At 39.6% G+C, this 21693-nt stretch overlaps 4 protein-coding genes across 8 annotated transcripts; all 4 read right to left on the reverse strand.

Annotated features, from left to right (window-relative positions):
• Positions 1–895: 895 nt before the first annotated feature.
• Positions 896–4524, reverse strand: LOC142954824 (complement C1q subcomponent subunit B-like). Of its 2 annotated transcripts, none has more exons than XM_076096088.1 (5): positions 4370–4524; positions 3741–3900; positions 2648–2879; positions 1938–2052; positions 896–1394 (listed from the first exon to the last, which is right to left on the reverse strand). In XM_076096088.1, exons 1-5 carry the CDS (start codon positions 4370–4372, stop codon positions 1185–1187), a joined length of 720 nt encoding a protein of 239 aa, XP_075952203.1. In that variant the 5' UTR covers positions 4373–4524; the 3' UTR covers positions 896–1184. The 2 variants fall into 2 exon arrangements, with proteins under 2 accessions (XP_075952203.1, XP_075952202.1); XM_076096087.1 differs by having other exon boundaries at positions 3741–3930; positions 4370–4427.
• A 2445-nt stretch (positions 4525–6969) lies between these two features.
• Positions 6970–10188, reverse strand: LOC142954748 (complement C1q subcomponent subunit C-like). Of its 3 annotated transcripts, none has more exons than XM_076095953.1 (7): positions 10040–10188; positions 9019–9134; positions 8881–8943; positions 8563–8716; positions 7831–7971; positions 7319–7445; positions 6970–7198 (listed from the first exon to the last, which is right to left on the reverse strand). In XM_076095953.1, exons 2-7 carry the CDS (start codon positions 9122–9124, stop codon positions 7064–7066), a joined length of 726 nt encoding a protein of 241 aa, XP_075952068.1. In that variant the 5' UTR covers positions 9125–9134; positions 10040–10188; the 3' UTR covers positions 6970–7063. The 3 variants fall into 3 exon arrangements, with proteins under 3 accessions (XP_075952068.1, XP_075952070.1, XP_075952069.1); XM_076095955.1 differs by having other exon boundaries at positions 10018–10158; XM_076095954.1 differs by lacking the exon at positions 10040–10188 and having other exon boundaries at positions 9019–9520.
• A 1584-nt stretch (positions 10189–11772) lies between these two features.
• c1qa (complement component 1, q subcomponent, A chain) lies at positions 11773–16536 on the reverse strand. Of its 2 annotated transcripts, none has more exons than XM_076095952.1 (7): positions 16416–16536; positions 15654–15827; positions 15020–15196; positions 14251–14330; positions 13658–13774; positions 12933–13013; positions 11773–12125 (listed from the first exon to the last, which is right to left on the reverse strand). In XM_076095952.1, the coding sequence occupies exons 1-7, from the start codon at positions 16489–16491 to the stop codon at positions 11985–11987; spliced, it is 846 nt and encodes a 281-aa protein (XP_075952067.1). In that variant the 5' UTR covers positions 16492–16536; the 3' UTR covers positions 11773–11984. The 2 variants fall into 2 exon arrangements, with proteins under 2 accessions (XP_075952067.1, XP_075952066.1); XM_076095951.1 differs by having other exon boundaries at positions 15654–15845; positions 16416–16519.
• Positions 16537–17138: 602 nt separating this feature from the next.
• LOC142954947 (nuclear factor 7, ovary-like) lies at positions 17139–19622 on the reverse strand. The gene has a single exon (XM_076096320.1). The coding sequence runs from the start codon at positions 19379–19381 to the stop codon at positions 18011–18013; it is 1371 nt and encodes a 456-aa protein (XP_075952435.1). The 5' UTR covers positions 19382–19622; the 3' UTR covers positions 17139–18010.
• Between the last annotated feature and the right edge of the window lie 2071 nt (positions 19623–21693).

Here is a 21693-nt window from a genome sequence, read left to right on the forward strand (position 1 = left end):
GCTGTGAGGTTAAGTGTCCAACCCGATACTGTGTGATGGATAATTAATGAACACCTGGCCAGGTATCAGTCGGAAAGATGTTCACTTGATACCTCGGTGTTTTTAACCAGCGAGCCACTGGAGGAAGTGTTGCACATCAATATAAATATCAGTAACTACATTATTCTTCAGCCAAGCAGTGTAGTTTTGTTCCTGTTGTAAGGATGTATTACTAAATAAAGTAAACTTATTTGAAATAAGCTCATATTTTCGTCCCAGATGTGTTTACACGTAAGAGTGTTTTGACTTAAAGCTACAAAACGTCTTCTCATCACTCAAAACGTTCTGATTTGTCAGAAACTGCTCACAAATATATAGTTTAATTTAAAAAAATAAAAATAAAAACCTCAGGAACTTCCTTAAACAGCTGATCACTGTCGTTTTTTTGTTGGGGACTATTTTCAGCAGCGGATTAATCCACATTACATGCTCTAGTAAGTGTTTAGATCTACAAATGAAGCTAATAACTGTCTTTAACTTAAATTACCTCTGCTGCCCAGCAGGGGGCGACTCAGTCCTCTTCAGTACAGCATGATATTAATTTAGTAAACTGGAAAAATGTATTTTTCAGTTGTACTGAGAGCTCCACCCTGTCGCGTCACTTCTGGTTGCAAAAGAACACAAAATGGCTGAAATGCCGGACTCAAGACTTCAAAATGTCCGTCCACAAACCAATAAATGACGTCACGGGGACTACGTCTACTTCTTATACACGGTCTATGGATGAGTCACCTGATTTCTATTCGCAAGAAAATTGTAAAAAAAATAAATAAATCCCAAAACAGGGATTATAAAACACAAGACGTTCATATGTGGATTACAGATTGTACCTTAAAAATGCTCTAAAATCATAGAATAAAGCTGGTGAATTTATTCTACGGAAAAAACAAATAAAGAAACACCACTGGCTGTCAGAAAGGTTGCTAACATGGTATGTTTTGGAAAATCAGTAATGCAAAATACACACTTTTAGTAGTTCATGCAAAAACGCTGATATAGTCCTTAAAGGCAGCACTATTGAGCCAATCTTTATTAATTCTGCTGATGTGTGCACTGTTACAGAAAAGACATGTTTCATAAAAAGTCTGTGATGTCACCAACAATGATTGAATGGACCAGAAGGACGGGTGGATTTTATTGGATCTCTAGGCGGTCGGGAAGATCAGGAAGCCGGTGAAGGTGTGGCTGGTGCTGCCCTGGCTCGTCACAAGGTGGTTGTACCGGGTCGCCTGCAGCGAGACCGTGTCCCCGACCTGCAGCTCCAGGACCGCCGAGCCGGAGGTGACCAGGAAGCCCTCGGATGAGTCGCACATCGTCAGGTCGCTGTCGCTGCCCTTCACCAGCTTCAGACACACCTGTGACGGTACAAATACACAGAAGAACTCAGATCTGGACAGAAAAGTTGTATGCAAAGTATAATGCAAATACAGTCAGGAGCACCAACATCCTCAAAATGAGACATTGTTATCTACTCAAAAGATGACGGTTGAGACGTATTTTGTTTGTATTACGTTACGTTTTTCAGGACGTCTTTACGCAACGTGTGCTCATACGATGGTTCGTACGATATCCTACGAAAAGTTACTCCTCATTTTGGGGCGTACCAATAGAAAGTAGAAAGTAGGAGTACATACCACAATGTAAAATCATTCAAGTCCTGTATATAAAGATGTACCGAAGTAAAAGTACATTTTCGCTTTAGCTTTCTAAATGTTACATCATTATTGTTAATATTCATGCTTTAAGGTGTGAGCAGTATTTCAATATTATAGCTGGTTGAACTTCATGTCAACTTTAAATGACTGAATCTGTCTCTTGAGGACAAAATGAAGCAAATCAAAAAATCTGAAAAGAAGAAGGAGACAGACAAACTAGAAAGACACCAACAGATGACTCACTCTGCTCTTTGCTGAAACGTGGTAACTGAAGAAATAGATCCCTCCGATGACGCACGTGAACGTCCCGTTTGTCAGCGAGTGTCCTTTAAGCTCTTCGTCCAGGTCCAACATCTCACTGAGGGAAGATTTTAAAAGAATTTATACTATATCTGAATCTATCCTGATGAAAACATCCACATCTGAGTTGAAATAATTAACCCAACCAACATTCCACCAATCCTGTTCATGAGAAATAAACGTAACAGATTCTCAAAAGAAAGCTACGAGTGGTAGCCAATCAGAGGGGGAAACTAAACAATCAAACTACCGTAAATAACAAGTCACGCAACTGCCGATTGTTACCTTTGAAAGAGGTAATTTGGCAGACACGGGAGAACCAGAACCAGGACTGAGCGAGGCAGACTGTCAGACCCTGCTGCAGTAAAACTAGTGGTTTTCTAAAGCGACTCTGGTGCTCAGAGACACTACCACTTTAGTCCACATGGACCGCCAAAACCAACACAAAATGTTCCTTGTGGAAACTTTAAGTTACGGGTCCGTGTCCTTCCCCTGCTGCAGAGAAAAACTTTTTAATGTTTTCCCTATTTTAGGGGCTTTAATGATGACTACAGGCTGCAAATAAAACCTGCCACATCATCTTGTTTCAACAGGAAATACATCACATCAAATACCTCTCATGCTCTGTGGCGTTAACCGTCCACAGCACTGACCTGTTGAAGTTGATGGCAGTGTCCAAATCTGGTGTTTGTGATATCTCCCGTTTGTAGGAGAAGAAGGATTGCTGCTGGTTGGACGGGTTGAAGGCTCTTCCCTTCTCCCCCAGTTGGCCTGGAAAACCGGGAGGCCCAGGGAGACCCAAGTCCCCCTTCAGCCCAGGCCGTCCTGGGGGGCCCTGCAGACCTAGCAACCCCTTCTTGCCCCTGACAGGCTGACCTGCCTCACCTGCTCATACAGACACACACTTGTTACTGTGAACTGACACTAAGATGAAAGATGGGCGATTTATTTTGAGTTGAATAAGAAAAGAAGGAATAGAGAAAATAAAATATAGAAAATAGAAAATACAACGAAATCATGTTATCTCAACAACAACACAACAATGTTACCAACAAAGGCAGGAAAGAAGAAGACTGCTTGATGTAAACAATGCAGGTTCCAAAATGTTAGGAAAGAAATCTGCTCTGCAAATGTTTTATGCGGCGCTAAATGCATCCAACATGTTTGTTAGAGCGCAAGGATACACACAATGCATTTGGGTGAGTAAAACTAAAATGTAAAAACGACTTTGGCTTGTTTGCAAGAAAACTTTGAGCTGCAGGATGTTGAGCTCTCAGGGCTCTCGCAAATATCTGTATATCCAGTCATGGCATATATGTGCCAGATATTTTTTTTAAATTAAGTTAATTTAAGCAGTAGTTCATCAGAATACAGTAAACAATTAAAAGATCCTGTAAGAAAAATTCCTGTTTAAAAACAAAAAAGCAAATTACTGATTCCTTTGTCAATTTCGCAAAAATCATCATCAAATCATCTCCCAACAGATTCAAACTCAAAAGGCCAGTTTGTAGCGTTTTTGGGGATCTATTAGCAGAAATGCTATGAGTTGTGATGCAATGAGTTGTGAAAATGAGTTCACTGAACCTGAGAAAACATGTTAAATAAACTTAACATACTAAGTTTAATCAACAACTGCTCAGTAACACTGACACATTAGTGAGATTCACATTAAAACGATGTAAAAAACATCGTGAAAAGATCATTTAAAAAGTAACTGATATGTCCTTGTGTTCGGTGTGAGCTCACCAGGGTCCCCGTTCTCTCCCTTGGCACCGTTGTTGCCGTTGGGCCCATGGGTGCCGGGTATCCCGGGGATCCCTCCCCCGTAGCAGGACTGTGTGACGGCTGGAGTGATGTGAACCAAGAGCAGAAACACTGCAGTACTGCAGCTCAGCCACCGGGGGGCCTGAGTCAACACACAGATACACACAGAATCCTGTTTTTGTCACTAAGGAGGACCATGAACTTTAAACTCAAACACACAAGTCTTACACACCAACACTTGAAGAAACAGTCTGAGTTATACACATTATATGTTGCTGTTGTTCCTCGTTGTATTCTTATATATATATAAATACATACATACACACACACGATACAATATACAATGTTGAAATCAAGATATAAAATTAAGTTTAAGACAAATTAATGGCTAAAGAAAATACATATGTGCATTTAAATTTAAGACATTTTAAAGCTTAGACAGACAAAAACTCTAACAACAACTTAAACTTGATTATGTTTAAAGGTTAAACACAATGACCGTCCACTTCTGGTACCACCATGCTGAATAAGAGACTCTCCTCTCTCGGTCTACATCCACACATTTCTTTCTTTGCCTGTTCTTTGGTTCTGTAGAACATTAAAAGTCTCACCATTTGCAGCCTTTGGTGTTGTGGTGGAGAGATACGCTGATGGAGAGCCGAGATGAAGAGCTGTTCAGCGACGGCAGCAGCTCAGTCTGGAAAGAAAACCACACAAAAATAATCAGGAAGTGAAACAGGTCAAGAGAGCATGTTGGTGTTCACAATAATGATTTTAGGATACTGATCTACTGACTTGATACTCACTGAAACAAGTTACCTCCAGTTAGTGGTGGAATGAATGAAGGTACAGATACTCACGTACTGCTTTTTTTAGATAAATATTTCACTTTTCACTGCAATACATTTATCTGACAGCTGGAGTTTATTTTTACGTACAAGGAATATGTTTTAAAACTTTCCCAAAGACGTCGGTGGGTCGCAGGGAGATTTTATGAGGGTCGCCCAAATAAATTTCTTCCGTAGTCTTTCATTTAACATTTATAGTTGCCGAACAGGTTTGAGCCGCACGAGGGAGCCTGAATGATCGTATCCTTCTGATAATTATCGCTTACTTATGACGTTGAATGTTGAATATGACAGGGTAGCGTACAGTCTGTTTGTTTTAATGAGGAAGAAAACAAGAACCTTTTTTAACACATGTATACATTTTCAGTAACACATGCATAATACAGAGTTTTGATCTATCAAACGTATATCTTTTGTTAATCGCTGGTTTACATATTCAAGACAATGGCAGTAAAAATGGTCATGAATGTTAATTCATGCATAAATTCGCTCTTCTCACGGTTTATAGATGAGGCCTGTTGTGAGTCGGTTATAAAACACTGTTATAAAATATGCATTGACTTAAATAAACAGTGTGATAAATTGCTTCAAATTTGCTCCACTATGACCAACTATAACATTAAAATATGATCACACATTGATTTGTCTGTAATAACAAACTAATTGTATAATATATGAGAGTATTTTATTCACAAGGGCCATTTCTCCTCTGCATTATGAGTACTTTTATTCCCAAGTACATGTTGCTGATAATACTTACATACTTTTACTTAGTTACAGTTTGAAGCTTGGACCTGTGGTCAGGAGTGGACTCACTCGGGTCACGTTACTTGGACTGGAGTCACAAATTTGATGACTTTGGACGTGACAAAATCAAAACAGACATCACGTCACAGAGCGTCAGTTGGAAAAAAGTTGAAATTGAATTTAAATTGTACTTCAGTACAGTACTTGAGGTAATGTACTTAATTAGGTTCTTCGTCTTTCTGTTCTTGTTCAGATGTTTTCTTTCTTTGTGTTTTTATTTGTAGTAGGTTTCTCATGTGAGTTTCCTCTCTGTTGGCTTCATGTCCTTTCCTGTAAATCTGTGATTATTTTATTGCATTCATCTGACTCAACAAATATCTCATCAGAGGAAGTGAAACATGGTAACAAGAAGTCAGGAAAAACTCCACCTGATGAAGAACTGATGATGAAGCATCGCTGCTTCGGATTAAAAAAATCTTTCCTCCAAATTAACATTTTGTTCTGTTTTTCTCCGAACTTCCTCTTTGTAGTCGTTGTTTTCCTGGCAGTTTGTTCTCGTGGACGTCAGTATCTGTTCCACAAAATATTTAATTTCATCAACAGTAAAGAGCTGATGTATATTTTTAATAATTCCATCCTGTGAAATGTGCCAGGTTGTCATTTTCTGTCTTCTTGGATCCTCTTTCCATTTCGTCCAGTTTTTTTTTTTTATTTCTGCAAGTTTGGAACGCAGAGCTTTTTTCTTGACTTTCTAGTTTTTGGGGAAATCCTGCAAATGTCTTCCTATGATGACTTGTGCTTTGGGTTTATTCACGCTGTTTGTATGAATCAATGTTGAAATACCTAATGATTCAACTATATTCAGGGATAATCCTTCCCATTGCACTACATTTTTTTATCTATTCATGATTAATATTTGTTTCTGCCATTTGATTTACGATTGTAGTGAAACTAGTTTCCTCTCTGTTGAAAGTCTGAAGGCCTCTCGTGGACACGTAGAGAATAGAAAAGGATAGAATAACACAACTGAAGCAGACATTGTGACACAACTGTCTTCAAACTATGAAGATGCAAAGTAGATCACAGTGTTATGATCGGACTGAAAAAAAATTACAGGACAAATTACATCACAAATACAAAATATTCTGGTGTTTTTTATTGGTTTATTTGTCTTTAATTGGTTCAAATAATCTGTTTACTGGCAGACAGAGAAGATAACATCATTGGATCATATATATTTTTAAGGGTTATAAATTAAGTTAATCATTTTATAACACAAAAGCAGACATTAATGTAAGCTCTGCATTATGCCTATTAATAACCTGATCTTTTAAGGATCACATAAGAGTTTCTATTCACTTTTGAAAATTACTCAAAAAATATTTCTTGAGGCTTAACTGGCAACATAAAACAGCAGCAATGTTGCTATTCTTGTACCAACATGTACAGAAGTATAGAGTTATTAATCACTGTGATAATTATGGCTTTGTTGTAGCAATGATTTTATTCTGCCTCGTTGAAAAGAGATTTCAATCGCAATGAAGCTTTACCTGGATAGAAAAGGGACAATAAAATGTGAAATATGTATGTATTTATAAAAAATAAAGATGACATACTTAGTGTGAAGGAAGGGAAGACTTTATTTTGCTTTTAATTTCAGACTTGCTGTAAAACAGTTCATTAAGAAGTGAGTATAGAGGCTGTTTCGTGTCAGTGAGATTGCACCAGGAAGCCGGAAAAGATGCTGTAACCTTCCGGTTTTCCTCTCATCCCTCTGTAGTCTTTGGTCTCCAGCCAAACCTCCTGATCCCTCGACAGGTAGACCGCCAGGCTGCCAGAAGTCACCTGGAATATGTCGAAATTCCTTATATTCGTTATAGGGAACATCTTTTTGCAGAGCGCTGTTTAAATTCACTTATTTGGTGGCACAATAATGTAAAACAACACCCTGTTTTATAATCGTACCTGTCTCCTGACGCGGCGATGATCGCAGAACGCTGCGAGCTGCATTCCGTCCAGCTTCATCAGCACACACAGCCGCTCATCTAACGAGGCGTGGTACACAAAGTAGTACGTTCCCGGGACCCGACACCTACAACACACAAACTGAATCAATTCACTAAAAGTGGATTCTGTTGTTTTCTTTCTTCCTGGCTGGTTGTGCAGCTTGATCACAGCTTTAAATCTGTTCAAACAGAAATGTTTTATTATCTTTAGCTGGTTACGACTTTATGATGCTGCCCCTTAGGCAATCCTAAAAATAAGATTAGATGGAAGAAAATGTTGAAGGAATGCTATTTGGCTATTTTCAAAATAAACTTTGGTCTTCACAGCGAGTTTAGGTTTAGGCAGCTAGCATGGCTGTAGGCTTGATTTCTTCTTGTTCTTGTACATTACAGTAACCTCGTCCAAAATAACAAATACTCTGCTTTCAAATTCTGTAACGTATGATGAGAAAACAGGCGTTTTTTTCTCACCTGAAGCGTCCTGTCTCGGTGTTGTAGTCATTGTTGATGTTGGTGATGACTTTGGTGAACCGAATGACGCTGGATTTGTCCGGGTAGTTGTTGGTTCCTCTGGCCACGCTGAAGGCCGCCTGCTGCTGGACTCCAACAGTCCTGCAGCCACAGAAACAACAACACAGACTGATACTCAGAGCTGGATTAACCTGCTGGTGGATCCCCATTGAACCACTGTTGCCCCAACCTCCAGTTCTGATCAGTGAAGCCGATGCAGATGTGTTATAAACCTGCATTCTCTCTACTGTCCACCAGGGGGCGACTCCTCTGGTTGTATAGAAGTCTATGAGAAATTGACTCTACTTCTCTCTTGATTTATTACCTCAGTAAACATTGTAAACATGAGTTTATGGTCTCAATCTCTAGTTTCAAGTCGTCTTCAACACAGTATGATGTTCATTTAGTAAATTACGTTGTGATTGACATGTCACAATCAGAGTCGTATACGGCGTCACTATGTCACTATTCCATAGTCCAAATATGGTCACTTCCATTCACTGGTTGCAAAAAGCCAAGATGGCGACGGCCAAAATGCCGAACTCGAGGCTTCAAAACATCAGTCCACAAACCAATGAGTGAAGTCACGACGACTACATCCACTTCTTATATACAGTCTGTGGTTGCCTCACGACCTTATTAATTAAATGTTAAAAGTTACCGATGTAGATATGAAGGAGTCTGTTTACATACCCTGGTTCTCCTGGTTCCCCTGGAGGACCACCAATCCCTGGGACCCCCGGTTCTCCCGATTTCCCGCTCTGTCCTCGTTTGCCAGGAAACCCCATCGGCCCCATCTCCCCCTTCTCCCCCTTCTGAGGGCCGAGGCCGCCGTGCCGCACTGCTCCTGTTCACAGCAACAACATGCCAATCATTGAACATAACAACAAGCAACTTCTAGGCATCCATGTTTGTTTGTTTTCCTTCACTGTATTCTCTAGTATATCTCTAGTATGTGCAGAAACTTTAGAAGGATTAACCGAACCATCAGAAGACGCGCGTGTCGGTTACCTATCTGTCCTTTGTCTCCTTTCTGTCCGTCACGGCCGTCTCTGCCAGGCAGCCCGGGAATACCTGAGGACGGAGAGACAGGTAAACAAACGAAAGACAACAACAAGGTACAAATACACAAACATGGCATGTACCCACCTGGCATCCCGTGCATCCCTGTTGTCTGGCAGGTGTCCACGGCTAACAGCAGAGGTGTGGCCAACGAGAGCAAGGCACCGATCACAAGAAAACAATGACGGAGCATGATGATGAACCTGACCGGGAGACGAGGAGAGGAAACAAGGAGATGGGAGGGAATTAGGGGATCAAAAACAGAGGAGAGCAGAATTTGGGAAAGGAGAGAAGGAAAGGACTTGAAGAGACAAGGAGAAAAAAGGGAGGAAAGATGAAATGAGATGAGAAGAAAAGAGATTAAACAAGAGAAGGAGAGGTGACAGGGGAGGAGGGGATAAGGAAAGTAACGGTTAAAAGGAGAGAAAGGGGGAGAAAGGAAAAAGGAGAGTACAAGAGGAGAAATGACAGAAGATGGGGAAAGTGGGGAAGAGACAAGATAGATAGAAAGGAGAGAACAAAGGGTGGAGGGAGGATAGGATGATAGGACAGGAGGCAAAAGGAGAAGAAAAAGGAAATGGGATAAGGGGAGAGGAAACAAAGAGACAAGAAAGGAAAGGAGAAGAGATGAGAAGCTGACAGGAGGAGGAAGGGAGAGAAGACAAGGACAGAAAACAGGGAGAAGAAAGAAATGAGAGGAAAGACACACAAGGAAGGAAGGAAGAGAATAAAAATAGTTTTCCAGTTTTTGTAACAAAATTATCAAAGAAATTCAACTTGCGTTTCTTTACATTTTTTCATGATTTATGACATAATAACTGAGTTGTAATAGACAGAAGACATAATTGTGCTGTTTCCAAAGAGGTTCAGGATCTATTTATTGCAAAAACATTACCCCGTAACTGCTGGAACAAAAGAAATGTGAGGTCAGATTATGATCTTATGTATATGTAAAAGTATATTCACAACAGTGATGTTAAAAAAATGTCATTGACTTCAAACTGTAATCAACACAAAGTTGTGTATGTATATATATATATAGATATATATATATACAGGATATATATATATAAATATTAAACTCACCTGACAGAAGATTTAAACCCACCTCAGTGATTTCAAAGCTAACCGACGTGAAGCATCGAGTCCTGCAGCAGCCGGAGCAGAAAGTCGACGACAAAACGTTCAGATTCAGCAGCTTCTACGCCGGAAGTTCTCCTCAGAGCCTGTTTCATGTAGTTCTGCAAATTTTGGGGAGTTGTTGAGAGCCGGAGGGACAACCAAAAGAGAGAGAGGTTGAAATGATGTTTCTGCATCACCATGAACACACACACTATCGTTTAATTTGACTAAATCACACACACACACACACACACCGTCCTGTTTCCACAAATACTCACTAGAGCACAAAGTGTGGTTTAATCCTGTTAGAAAGACGTTTGATAAAAACTACAGTGACCAGCTGTTTTACGAAGTTCCTGAGTCTTTTTTTTATTTTTAAATGATCTTATATATTTGTGAGCTGTTTATAAAGACGTACGTTATCTTCGGTAGAACCAGTACACTTGGGACTTAGAGCCACAGTATCGAAGTCAGAAAGACGAAACATTGTTGGTTTTGATGTGTTCCTAACAATGTAGAATTTGAACCTTGTGCTGGTGAGCATGAGAACAAGAGGAAGTCAACTGAGGGAGAGCCAGAGGGGCAAAAGTTTCCCAAAAAAGGAGAAGTGTGCGAAAAACAGAAATGTTTCGCTTCTATAATCTTCAGAGGGGTCGTGTGAAAGTGTTCTATGAGACGGGGTCAAACATAGAAGTACTGCATAGATCAAAGGAAAACGTTTTACGGTCAGCTGTAATGTTTATGATAGAAAAAGCATTTACATCGAGGATGTAACACACGTCTGTCATTTTGATCCAGGACGTGGTTAGCCTAGCTTAGCACAAAGAATGGAAGCAGGGGGAAACTGCTAGCCTAGCTTTGTTAATCATCTGACCTGACTCTCGGTAGTCCATTTATCAGTGAGATTTCTAGAGCAAACATTTAAAACAGCTCTACATTTCATGTGCTTAGATATTTGTTTAGAGACGTCACTGTATCTGTGTTGGCTGAGAGAGAAATTAACTGTTTAAGAATTGAATTTATTTTTTTTGTCCATTTTGTCTATTTGTCTGCATATATTTGTCTATTTTTGAATCATTTTGAACTACTTCAATCTCATCCAGCATTCATAGCAATAGCAACGAAAAATAAGGCGCGGTAATTCATAGATATCCCACGAAATGATTTCATATGTTTTCCACGTAATCATGAACGAGGAAATTTAAAAAACGCAAAAGCCCACACAGGTAGCGCAGGAGCATCATTCAGTCGAGTCAGTTGATACATTTTTCACGGAACTTGCGTACTTCAGTAACATGCGTAGTTTTGATGAAAATCTTGCACGTGATATTAAGTCAATATGTGTATTTTGATGTACATCTTGTGCAAGCTCATTTATGGCAGTAAAAGAAAAAGAAAGAAATTAAGAAAAGCTTCTGGGAAACACTACCGATTTTGTCCACAGACACCGCCAAAATCAACACAAAATTATAGTAGATTTAGGTAACAATTTGAATGCAGGACTTTTACTTGTAACAGAGTATTTTTACTGCAGTATTGGTACTTTTACTTGAGTAAAATAGAGTAATTCTTGAGTCACTGGTTTTGAAACTATGATGACATTAAAACAACAGTGGGAAGACATGTAGGGTTTGGGAGACTTCAACAAAATCAATGACTGTCCCTGAAATGTGTAATGAAATTATACGTATCATACCTTTAATATAACCACACATAACCCACACTCAATAATAAACTTTAATTTGTTTTAGTTGCATTTACAGTCAAGATTCAGAGGCGGTTTAATATGAAGGAAACAGATGAACAAATCTAAAGTTACTAAAGATTCACAAACACTGATGTACATGATGCTGTGTTATAGTGAATTTTTTTTTTTTAAATGTCAACTTCAATTTTTTGATGCTAAATTCGTAAAGGCAATCTCGTTTTTTTTAGAAGAGCAGGAAGCCGTTGAAGATGATCCGTTTCTCGTGGCTGTCTCGTGTTTCAGCGTCTCTCTGCTGGTCCCTGAAGGACTCCAGCCAAACCTTCTGTCCAACCGCCAGCTGTAAGACCACGCCGCCCGACATCACCTGAACAACACAACACAGACAATCACATGACAAAACTCAGCAGTGGTGGAAGAAGTTCAATACAAAACGTTTTTAACTGGTTATGAAACTGCCTCAATCTAAAGCTGGTGCCTCTATATGACACCATCAGTGAGAAGATTGGCTGTTATTCCTGAGTGCCTGTCAGCGAGTTCAATTCCCGCTAAAATCCAACACATTCTCACAGTGGGTTTAAGCTTCAAACTTTGACGCTCTACGTATCACTCCTGCGTCAGTTTTGCACGTGTCAATATCTGGATGAAGCAGAGGGAGATTTTTCTTTAAGTTATATTTTGTGGTTATATGTCTGATGCTGGGGCAGGATCAGCAAAGAGAAAAAGAAAGAAGACTTTGTTTTACATCAGTATATTAATTTACATTGGTGGCTAAAACAAAGCTAGCTAACGATTTGGCTAAGTTGAATGTAGCTAACGTTAGTTTAAAAAGTTTTCTGTGAATACGAGCGTGATGACCAACATGCACCAGGCCATCAACAGTAGTTTGTATAAACATGAAAAGATAAACCACTGAAGTAAATAAACCTATTTCATGACCAAGTTGCTTTTTTTCAAAACAAAAGCATGTGATGCACAAGCCAGATCAAGATGTTTACTACACGAGGCTGTGGTGCTCATAGAAAACACTACCGCTTTGTCCACAGGGGGCGACAAAATCAACACGAAATGAAAGTTCCCTGTAGCCTCTTTAAGTTAAAGTAGAAATACTATAGTCTCAAAACTACAGCCGGTAGAGGGATAGTTCTTGCTGTAATAATTCTGTCAAACTGACCTGATCGGTGTTCCTGTTGTAATCACAGAATCCCAGCTTGTCTGTCAGAACGTCACTGTTGATACCAAGACACACGCTGACCTGAGAAACACACAACACACAGAACAACTGAAACGCAGTTTGATAACGGAGCTATCTGTAGGTGCAGATTACCAGCGGTGGAAAAAGTATTTAGATCCTTTAATTACTTAAAAAGTACTAATACCACACTGTGAAAGTACTCCATGCAAGTAAAAGTCCTGCATTCAAAACCCAACTTAAGTAAAAGTATGAAAAGTACTGAATGTTCCCTGTGTACGTTGCATTTTCTGCTGTAATGTGTTTAATATACTGTTGGCTAGTTTGATCTACAATTAATCTAAAAAATGCATTTTCCAACTGATCCAAGAGGCTTTTTAAAGAGTTTATTTAGCTTTTTACTCTCTATCTCTAACCCTCTATCATTCAGTTTATCAGAAAATAATTTAATTTCAACTTTTCTTTTGTTTTCACCTGACAGGAAGGGTAAGAAACATTGTAATCTGAAAGCAACTAAAGCTGTCAGACAAATGTAGTGGAGCAAATAAGTACAATATTTCCCCGCTGAGATTTAGTAGAGTAGAAGTATAAAGATCCATAAAAGTAAGTTCCTCCACTTTGTACCACATTCCTTGTGAAAAGGTATTGATTACATAAAAATAGTGTTTCTGATCTGTTACGTAGTTTAAAGCTTTCAAGTGTGTTACCTTGGCCACAGAGTGGAAGGTGAAGTAATAAATGCCAGGTACTCGGCAGATGAAGTGACCTGTGGCTGCGTTAAAGTCGTCTTGTGTGTTGACCACGGTTATCTGGAAGGTTATTGTCTGATACACACACACACACACAGAAAGAACAGTCAGAGATAAACAATGAGCTGATACAATCATAAAAATGTAAAGGAAAAAAAGGTAAAATAGTATGATATGAGCAGTGAACAGTTACAAAGGAACTATATCTTTGGTGGTTCCCATGAAAACTGTTGACAATGAGCTCTGTGGATTATCCAGACTAACAGAGACACAATAACTAGAAAGAATGAATACAAAGGTATCAAATAAATGTAGTGGAGTCAAAAGTACAATATATTAATGTAATATTGCTAAAATACTACACAGTTCTTGAGTAAATGTACTTAGTTACTTTCCAGCATTGCTTCTCTCTGAAAAACTTTACTTTTACTCTAGCAGACATCAAATAAAGAAGGAAACGGGTTTTATTTGTAGACAATTTGCAGATTTTAAAACGTTCCTGAGATGACACAGCAGAGAGACAGACAGGTGTGATGGACGACGGACTGAACCTGGCCGTAGGGAGGATAACTGCTTTCAGTCCTGATCACTGAGAAGGCTGAATGACCCTGCTGAGGGGAGAGCTGTCCTCCTAAACCACACACACACACACACACACACACACACAGTCATGTTTACGTGACTTTTGGGGACATTGCATTGACTTACATACATTTCTTGGAGTCTTACCCTTACTGTATAACCCTTACCCTAACATCAAACCAAGACTTCACCCTAAAAACTAATGGTATAACTTACAGGGACTTACATTTTGTCCCCAAAAGGGAGGCAAGTCCCGACAATGTTTTTTTTTTGCAGTACCACAAGTGGCCACTGGGACAAATCGGCAGAATGAACAATACATACATGGCTGGAATTCTGCTTCATTTTTTTTCTCCTTCCCCTTTAGAAATGAACTTTTCCCATTTGGTGCAATTCTGGAGAGCTGGTTGTTATTGTTTTTGTTCAGTTGTCACCATAATAATTTGTTGTGTACATTTTTATTCTGCCCAATATCTCAATGTCTGTCCTCACCCGTCAATACAGAGATTTCATTCTATTGACTTTTAAAATGTATTCTTAATCCTTGATTGCTACTATCTTAATAAGTTCCAGCAAACAGATAAGTTCCAGCAAACAGATAACTCCCATTTTGCCTTTTGATATATTTCATCTGTGTATGATCTGTTTTATTCTCTGTCCTGTCAGATGTTTTTTTTATTATACATGAGTTAGCATTTTGTATACTGTAAACTGTCGGGTCAGAAGTCGTGTCATTACCGTGGCCGATACTCTTCCCCTCGGGGCCGGGGCGACCGACCTCTCCAGGGTCACCTGCTGATCCCAGATGTCCGCGGTAACCTTTAGGACCCATGGCCCCTTGAGGGCCTCGACTCCCCCACTCCCCCCGTAGCCTCAGCAGGACGCCGGCATCCACCGGACCGTCGTCCATCACAGCTGAAGACAAACAGATGAAGGAATCTCTTTAAAATAATTTCTTAAAACTTATTTACACAGGCTTTAATGTGACGTCATCTTTTTATTGCTTTTATTTTATTTTTGTTAATAATATTTTCTTTTTCTTTTCTTTTTTTTTATGGTATTGATTGGTTTAATTGTTTCATCTATTGTACTGTTTTATCAATTTGATAATTTATCATTTATGAATACTTGGTTAGATTTTGGAAACGATCATGAAATATTTAGTTAGGTTCAGGAAAAGTTCGTGAAATACTTAAATAGATGTAGAAAAAGATTGTAAAATACTTAGTTAGGTTTAGGGAAAGATACTGCTGTCTTTAACTGTCTAAAATGTAGATTGTATTTCAGTTTTTAGAATGATTAATTCCCCTGTTCTTTGCCTCAGTATAATTAAATGGAAATATAAAGTTGCATAGAACTGTCGGTTTGTTACCTGGCTCTCCTTTCTCTCCCTTCACTCCAGGAAATCCATCTCTACCCGGATCTCCTGCCTCTCCAGCCCGGCCGTCCGTCCCTCTGCAGCTCACATCACATTGGCCGGTCGTCAGAAGCAAAGCCACGCCCACCAGAACCGCCATCCCATAATAACCCGCCATGGTCCAAAACCCTGGATTTAACAATGATGCTTAGAAGAACAAGAAGAAGAAGGTTGTGGCAATGATGGACGACAAAACACAAGAGACGGATGACGAGAAGACACTTAACAAGAAGTTGAATTCTTATCAGGGTTTTAGAAACATGTTTTTGATACAAAATATATTTCCACTATAGTTAAATTGAATAGTGTAGAGAACTAAATAGACTCAATAGATAGTGTTCACACATTGATATTAGCAGAATATAATTAAACAGAGGGAAGTGGTTTACAAAAAAAGACACAAAAAAGATCAGGATACAGAATTGATTCACACACATAATAAAAAGAGAAAGGCGCAATATAAATAGGTAAAACAATAGGCAATTACATTTTTACGAATTGAAATAATTCCAATTAGTTTTTACATTATGGAGGTTTTAACTTTGCTTCAGAGAGATAATCTGTCACAGTGATCGTTTAGTTAACTTTATCTTTACGTTATGTAATGTTTAAATTGTGTTATGTTGTGTTGCTGCTGTACAGTTGTTGATACTGTCTTAATGTTGACAGAAAAGCATAAAAACATATTAAATGTTGGAAGACATTATTTTTACTCACCAGTCGACTTCTCTGTCTCACGAGCGGAGATGAGGAGCTGCGAGGAAAAGACGGGATTTCCTCTTTTGGTGAACATATCAAGACTTCTTATTAGACTCGGTACACACACACTCACACTCACACGCACACACACACACACACACTCACACACACACACTCACGAATACACAAAACATCAGAAAGGAAATGAAACTTGCGATCTGACAGGAAGAAAGATTGATTGTTCAAAGTGGCTGGTTCATGATCTTGGGCCAATTCAACAAAGATATTTTAGACCCGTGTGTTGTGTTAGCAGGTTAGATTTGTTTAATGCAACTTAAAGTAATAATCTCAAAACGTTTTTTGTTAAATAAATGTCTGACTGTCCTTTACATTTGTGGAACAAGGAAAAATCTCAAGCGGCGATAGTGTTTGGATCTCTGGTCAGTGAGATAAATTAACATTTATCTAAACATATGTGACGCAGACAGAGACAGCAGTAATCTGTTTAGATTACATTTGACTCGACTTTATTGTCCTTGCAGTTGAGTCGAGACAACAAAATGCAGTTAGGCTTCAACCAAAAGTGCTAAAAGCATCTGATGTTGCAACGTAAATAAAAAGTGTGGGGCGCCCTCATGTGGTTATATGATGCAATAACAGCAGACTGACATACGGTTCAATCTGTAAATTTGAAATTGTTGTGTTGTGACTTTACGACCACAGGACACAAGAGAGATTGGATTTTCTTCAGTTCACGCAGATTTATTTGCATCACAAAGTATACAAGTAAACCGAGCTGTCCGGAGTCAACTCACTTCACAATAGCATTGTACATTATTTTATACCTCCATTCGGAGATGTCCTCCTCTGAACTTTCACCGAGACAAGTTACACTGTGTACCTCGGACAAGTCATAACAGAGGGGTTTTTTGATTAACCACCGTCTCCTTCCCCACGCGTCTTCTCCTGATTCCGCCTCAGGCCGCCCGTCACAGCGACCGGCTCCCGTTCATCCCCTGCGTTAGAAATCTTGCCCTACTTGTTTATCTACGTCATCCTCCCTCTATCTTCACCCGGGCTCCAAGGCCGCTATACTAGACTCCCTGTCTCAGTGACGTGAATAACATAACAGGCCAATATCACAGTATGAATGTGAACATACATGAATACATTTCAAATTATGGATATGATTGATTTTACACAAATATATTTCAAGACACAAATCATTTTTTCTCCCACAAAATCAATATTTATCTACACGCAGCAATTCTGATACAACAAAAAAGGTGTCTTCTGAATTTATGTGTTTATCCAGTATTTCCATTTTCTGATTCTTTATACTTCAACTACTTTCAGAGTGAAATATACTTTTACACCACATTTATATGAGTTATGTTTGATATGAAGCTTTTATATGGTGAAAACATATGATAAGTTTTATAAAATACACATTGTTCAACTTTTTTGTCAAAAAAAACAGTATCTAGTTGGATTTACATTCATCAGTTTGACACAAACAACTTCACTTGGAATTTTTGTGGCAATACTGCTTTTAATCATGAGACGTGCATCTCTGTGCATCATTTATAATCATCTCTAGAGCTTTTCTTTACTTAGATCTCACCCTGTAATATCTTCAGTGAGAGTTCATTCCACGTGTTAAAGTATGGAAACATCCTCTCAGTGAAAGTGTGTGTGAAGGTGTGAATGTGTGTGTTAGTATCAGGATCAGAGAACGACAGCTTGTCTTTGTCCCAGTCCAGATGAACTCTGATCTTCTGGAGCTTCTTCTTCACTGAGAGAACAGTTTGTGGACGTGAGGGGGAGACTGCTGTGTATTTACCTTCATAAAACCCTATTCTACACAATCCAGACTTTATGCCTCCTTTCCTTTGGACAGATTCTGCTGCCACACCCACAAACCAGTCTGTGTTGTCTTGAACATCAATGTCCCAGCTGTGAGTCCCTGACTTAAACCCCTCAGAGCCCAGAACAATACAAAAACAGTCAAACCTCTCTGGATTATCAGGACGCTTCTGTCTCTGTCCTGCTCTCACACTGGTCAGATCTTCAGACAGGATGAGTTCTGGATGAGCAGTGTTTGGATCCAGAATCACAGGAGTGTAGGAGACCATGTCCTTCATCTTGTTCCAGATGTTGAAGGTCAGGTTGCCCAGATGTTCGGCCTGGTCTATCAGAGCTCCTGAGAGCAGCTGTGGATCCTCCAGCAGGGGGCGCTGCTGGACTCTTTCCACTGCAGCCTTGTAGTTGTTCAGGAATGAGACGTCTTCAGCTCTCAGCTCGTCCTCTGTGGCTCTGACTGTGTCTGAAAGAGCTGCTATCTCTCTGATCAGAGCCTCCATCTTCTCCTTCATCATCTGACTCTTCTGCTCCTCTTCCTCCCTCAGTGCAGCCATCCTGGCCTCCTCTTCCTCCTCTAGAAACTGGTGAAGCTTCTTAAAATGCTCCTTAATCTGCCTCTCTGTGCGTCGGGCCTGGACCTTCATGTGTTCTGCTGTTTGATCACAGTTTCCTTTAACTTGTTCAAAGAGCTTCAGTTTCTCTTTTAAGAGCTTCAGGGATTTCTGGATCTCCTCTTTGTGATCCTGTACAACTTCCTCGATGGGTTTGAATCTGTGGTTGTTGTGTGTTTTTGAATCTCTGCAGACGAGACACACCAGCTGCTGATGGTCCAGACAGAAGAGTCCGAGTTTCTCAGAGTGCAGACTGCAGAGAGGCTCTGAAGCTCTCTGATCTCTCTCCAGTATGAAGGACTCACACAGGTTCTTTATCACCAAACTAACAGGTGGATCAGTTCTTGATGATCTTCTGTTACAAACTGGACACTCACGTGTTTGTTTCTCTGCCCACCAGTTCTTCAGACAGTCTCTGCAGAAGCTGTGGCTACACGACAGGACAACAGGATCCTTGAAGATGTCCTGGCAGACAGAACAGCAGAGATCCTCCTCTAATCGGAGAGACATTTTCTCTTTGAGTGACGCTGAAAACACAGCAGGCAGAAAGCTAAACAGGAAGTCAGACAACCGGGGCTCCTTTGCCCTCTGGAGAAGTTGTTTTTCCCCCTCCTAAAATTCACAGCCCGTGAATGCAGTGAGCAGCAGGTTAAAGCTGCAGTACTCACACCAAAGTGCTGCTGCAGAGCTTTTTTTCTCGCTCAGGGGGAGTTGTGGGTCTGAGAGACTATTGTCCGTGTCAGAGCGTGTCACATCCTGGTCTGTCTGTTTCCTGGTTCGTTTCAGTCGAGTTGGAGGTGGAGCTCTGTGTCTGATCATTGGACCTTTATGTAATACATATTATAGTTATTTATTAATCAAGGACAGCAACAAAACACAATCTCTTACTCCTTCTTATATTGTGCATCAGTAAGCAATGAAAGAGTATTTCTTTATCATCGCTTACCAAGTATTATAAGTAAAACACCAACTTTTAAAGTATGTCCATATGTAATTACATCAAATCACAGCAGCTGTGGCTGCATGACAGGTTCTTTTTAAACATGTCATTGCAGACAGGAAGGAAGAGAACCCTTTCTCCAAACAGGACGCCAGTTCATCCTTCGATGAATCCAAACTGTCAAACTGCCTCATTATCCACATACCATTCGTGGGAAGAGCGCTAAGATAACACGACGAGTCGAGTCTTGCTGGCCGTCTGTGTTTCTGTGTAAATATAAAAACACACATGAAACCAAATACGCTTTTTCTTTGCTTTCCACTATCACAGGTCACAACAAGAAGTTTGGTGTAAAACAATATCAAAAGTGTTCTGTTCGGAAGTCTTCAGCAGGGACGGCATGGTTTTAAAACACAGAAAAACATGAATTATGTAAATAGAGCATAAACCGGTTATACTGTACTAACAGGCACTCAGTAGAGTAACCGTGTTACGTTTGTGTTTTTGTGCATTTTAATATAAATTATTGGCCCTTATATGTTCACATTGTGCTTTTTTGTTTGTAATTCTGCTCTGTTAAGCACTTTGTGACTAATGTCTGTGAAAAGCGCTTTATAAATACATTTGACTTACTTACTTACTTACCTCAGTATCATGGCAGCTCATCAAATAGTCACAAAAATCCATCTATTGTTTCACACATGGACACGAGGTGTCCGATTACCACCGTGAACCTAAACGTAGTTATTTCAAGTATAATCCATGATGTTTGTTGGTTTTTTAAACCTAACTAAGTGGTTTTGTTGCCTGAACTTTCTTTTTGTTGTATTGTGTGACATAAAAAAAACAGACAATTTGTGTCCCTTGTAGTATATTTCTTGACTGCGATCGCAGGATTCTCGTGGCGTAGATAATGAGTCGATACGTCACGATTAGTTCTGTCACAACTTAGTCCGTCGTGCCTGCTTTTGTTTTGTCTCTTACTCTCCTGTCAGTTCACATGCAGTCCCTCCAGCCTCTGATTGATTCCCTTCACCTGAGTTTCCCCGTCGTCCATACTCACCTGCAGCCCTTTACCTCGTTAGTCCTTCTGTGTATTCTCACCGGTGCAGCTGCACTCGCTTTCTAATATTTTTGGGGATTTTTTGCCTTTAGCTTTCCAGCGTTTACTTCTGTTATTCTTTCCTGACCTTTTGACTGTCTTTTGGATGTTGGATTACCTGGTTTGACCCTTTGCTCGTCTTTGGATTTGGAAACTTTGAGGTAAACCACTTCTACCTGAACCTGAGTTTGTGTGTTGTCGTGCTTTTGGGTTCAAGTCTGCCTCTGGTTGTCACAAATTCATAGGTATCTTTGAATCCACACAGTGACCACGTTCTTCATTAGTCGTTCCTGATACATATTAATCAGCTCATTGTTTAGCGGTCTGACTTTACGGTTTTGTTTCACTCTCACTGCTCACAGGATTTTAATGAGTTTATTTTATTAAATCATTTATGTTGAAGGATTGATCTCTTTGGGAGGCTGCTATATCAGTCACTGTAACGCTGTTAACATGGACTTTTTAGCAAAAAACTGATAAAGTGAGATTTAAAAAGCTCCTCCACTACTACTATATGTATCTGTGGATGTTTTCTTTTGCATCTATTGTTTTCATTCTATATTAATCTGTCATGTTCATGTTACAATTGCTTGCTTTGTCCAAAAAGAAACCGTCCTAAACTCAAAGAAATATTCCACTTTAAGAGGCTGGAACTAAAAATAGTTTTGGCAGTTTTGCTTCAACAATGATTTGAATAATCAAAATACGTTTTCTGTCATCGTTCCAGCTCTACAGATGTTCATCTTCTGTTTGTTATTCTTTTCCTGGTAGAATAAATGT

Source organism: Anarhichas minor, unplaced genomic scaffold (assembly GCF_050575085.1).
Source record: "Anarhichas minor isolate MPS153535 unplaced genomic scaffold, ASM5057508v1 ptg000021l, whole genome shotgun sequence".
Taxonomy (NCBI): domain Eukaryota; kingdom Metazoa; phylum Chordata; class Actinopteri; order Perciformes; family Anarhichadidae; genus Anarhichas; species Anarhichas minor.

Excerpts from the sequence above, each read along its gene's own strand:
- LOC142954824 (XM_076096087.1), bottom strand. Across the intron at positions 2,880-3,740 it reads GGGAGAGAACGGGGACCCTG|GTGAGGCAGGTCAGCCTGTC; the intron begins GTGAGCTCACAC and ends CTGTATGAGCAG. Across the intron at positions 1,395-1,937 it reads ACGTTTCAGCAAAGAGCAGA|GTGTGTCTGAAGCTGGTGAA; the intron begins GTGAGTCATCTG and ends GTACCGTCACAG.
- LOC142954748 (XM_076095953.1), bottom strand. The coding sequence starts at position 9,124 with ATGCTCCGTCATTGTTTTCTTGTGATCGGTGCCTTGCTCTCGTTGGCC. Across the intron at positions 8,717-8,880 it reads AGGAGACAAAGGACAGATAG|GAGCAGTGCGGCACGGCGGC; the intron begins GTAACCGACACG and ends TGCTGTGAACAG. Across the intron at positions 7,446-7,830 it reads ACCGAGACAGGACGCTTCAG|GTGTCGGGTCCCGGGAACGT; the intron begins GTGAGAAAAAAA and ends TGTGTGTTGTAG.
- c1qa (XM_076095951.1), bottom strand. The coding sequence starts at position 16,491 with ATGTTCACCAAAAGAGGAAATCCCGTCTTTTCCTCGCAGCTCCTCATC. Across the intron at positions 13,775-14,250 it reads GTTATCCTCCCTACGGCCAG|ACAATAACCTTCCAGATAAC; the intron begins GTTCAGTCCGTC and ends TGTGTGTATCAG. Across the intron at positions 12,126-12,932 it reads ACAACAGGAACACCGATCAG|GTGATGTCGGGCGGCGTGGT; the intron begins GTCAGTTTGACA and ends TGTGTTGTTCAG.
- LOC142954947 (XM_076096320.1), bottom strand. The coding sequence starts at position 19,381 with ATGTCTCTCCGATTAGAGGAGGATCTCTGCTGTTCTGTCTGCCAGGAC.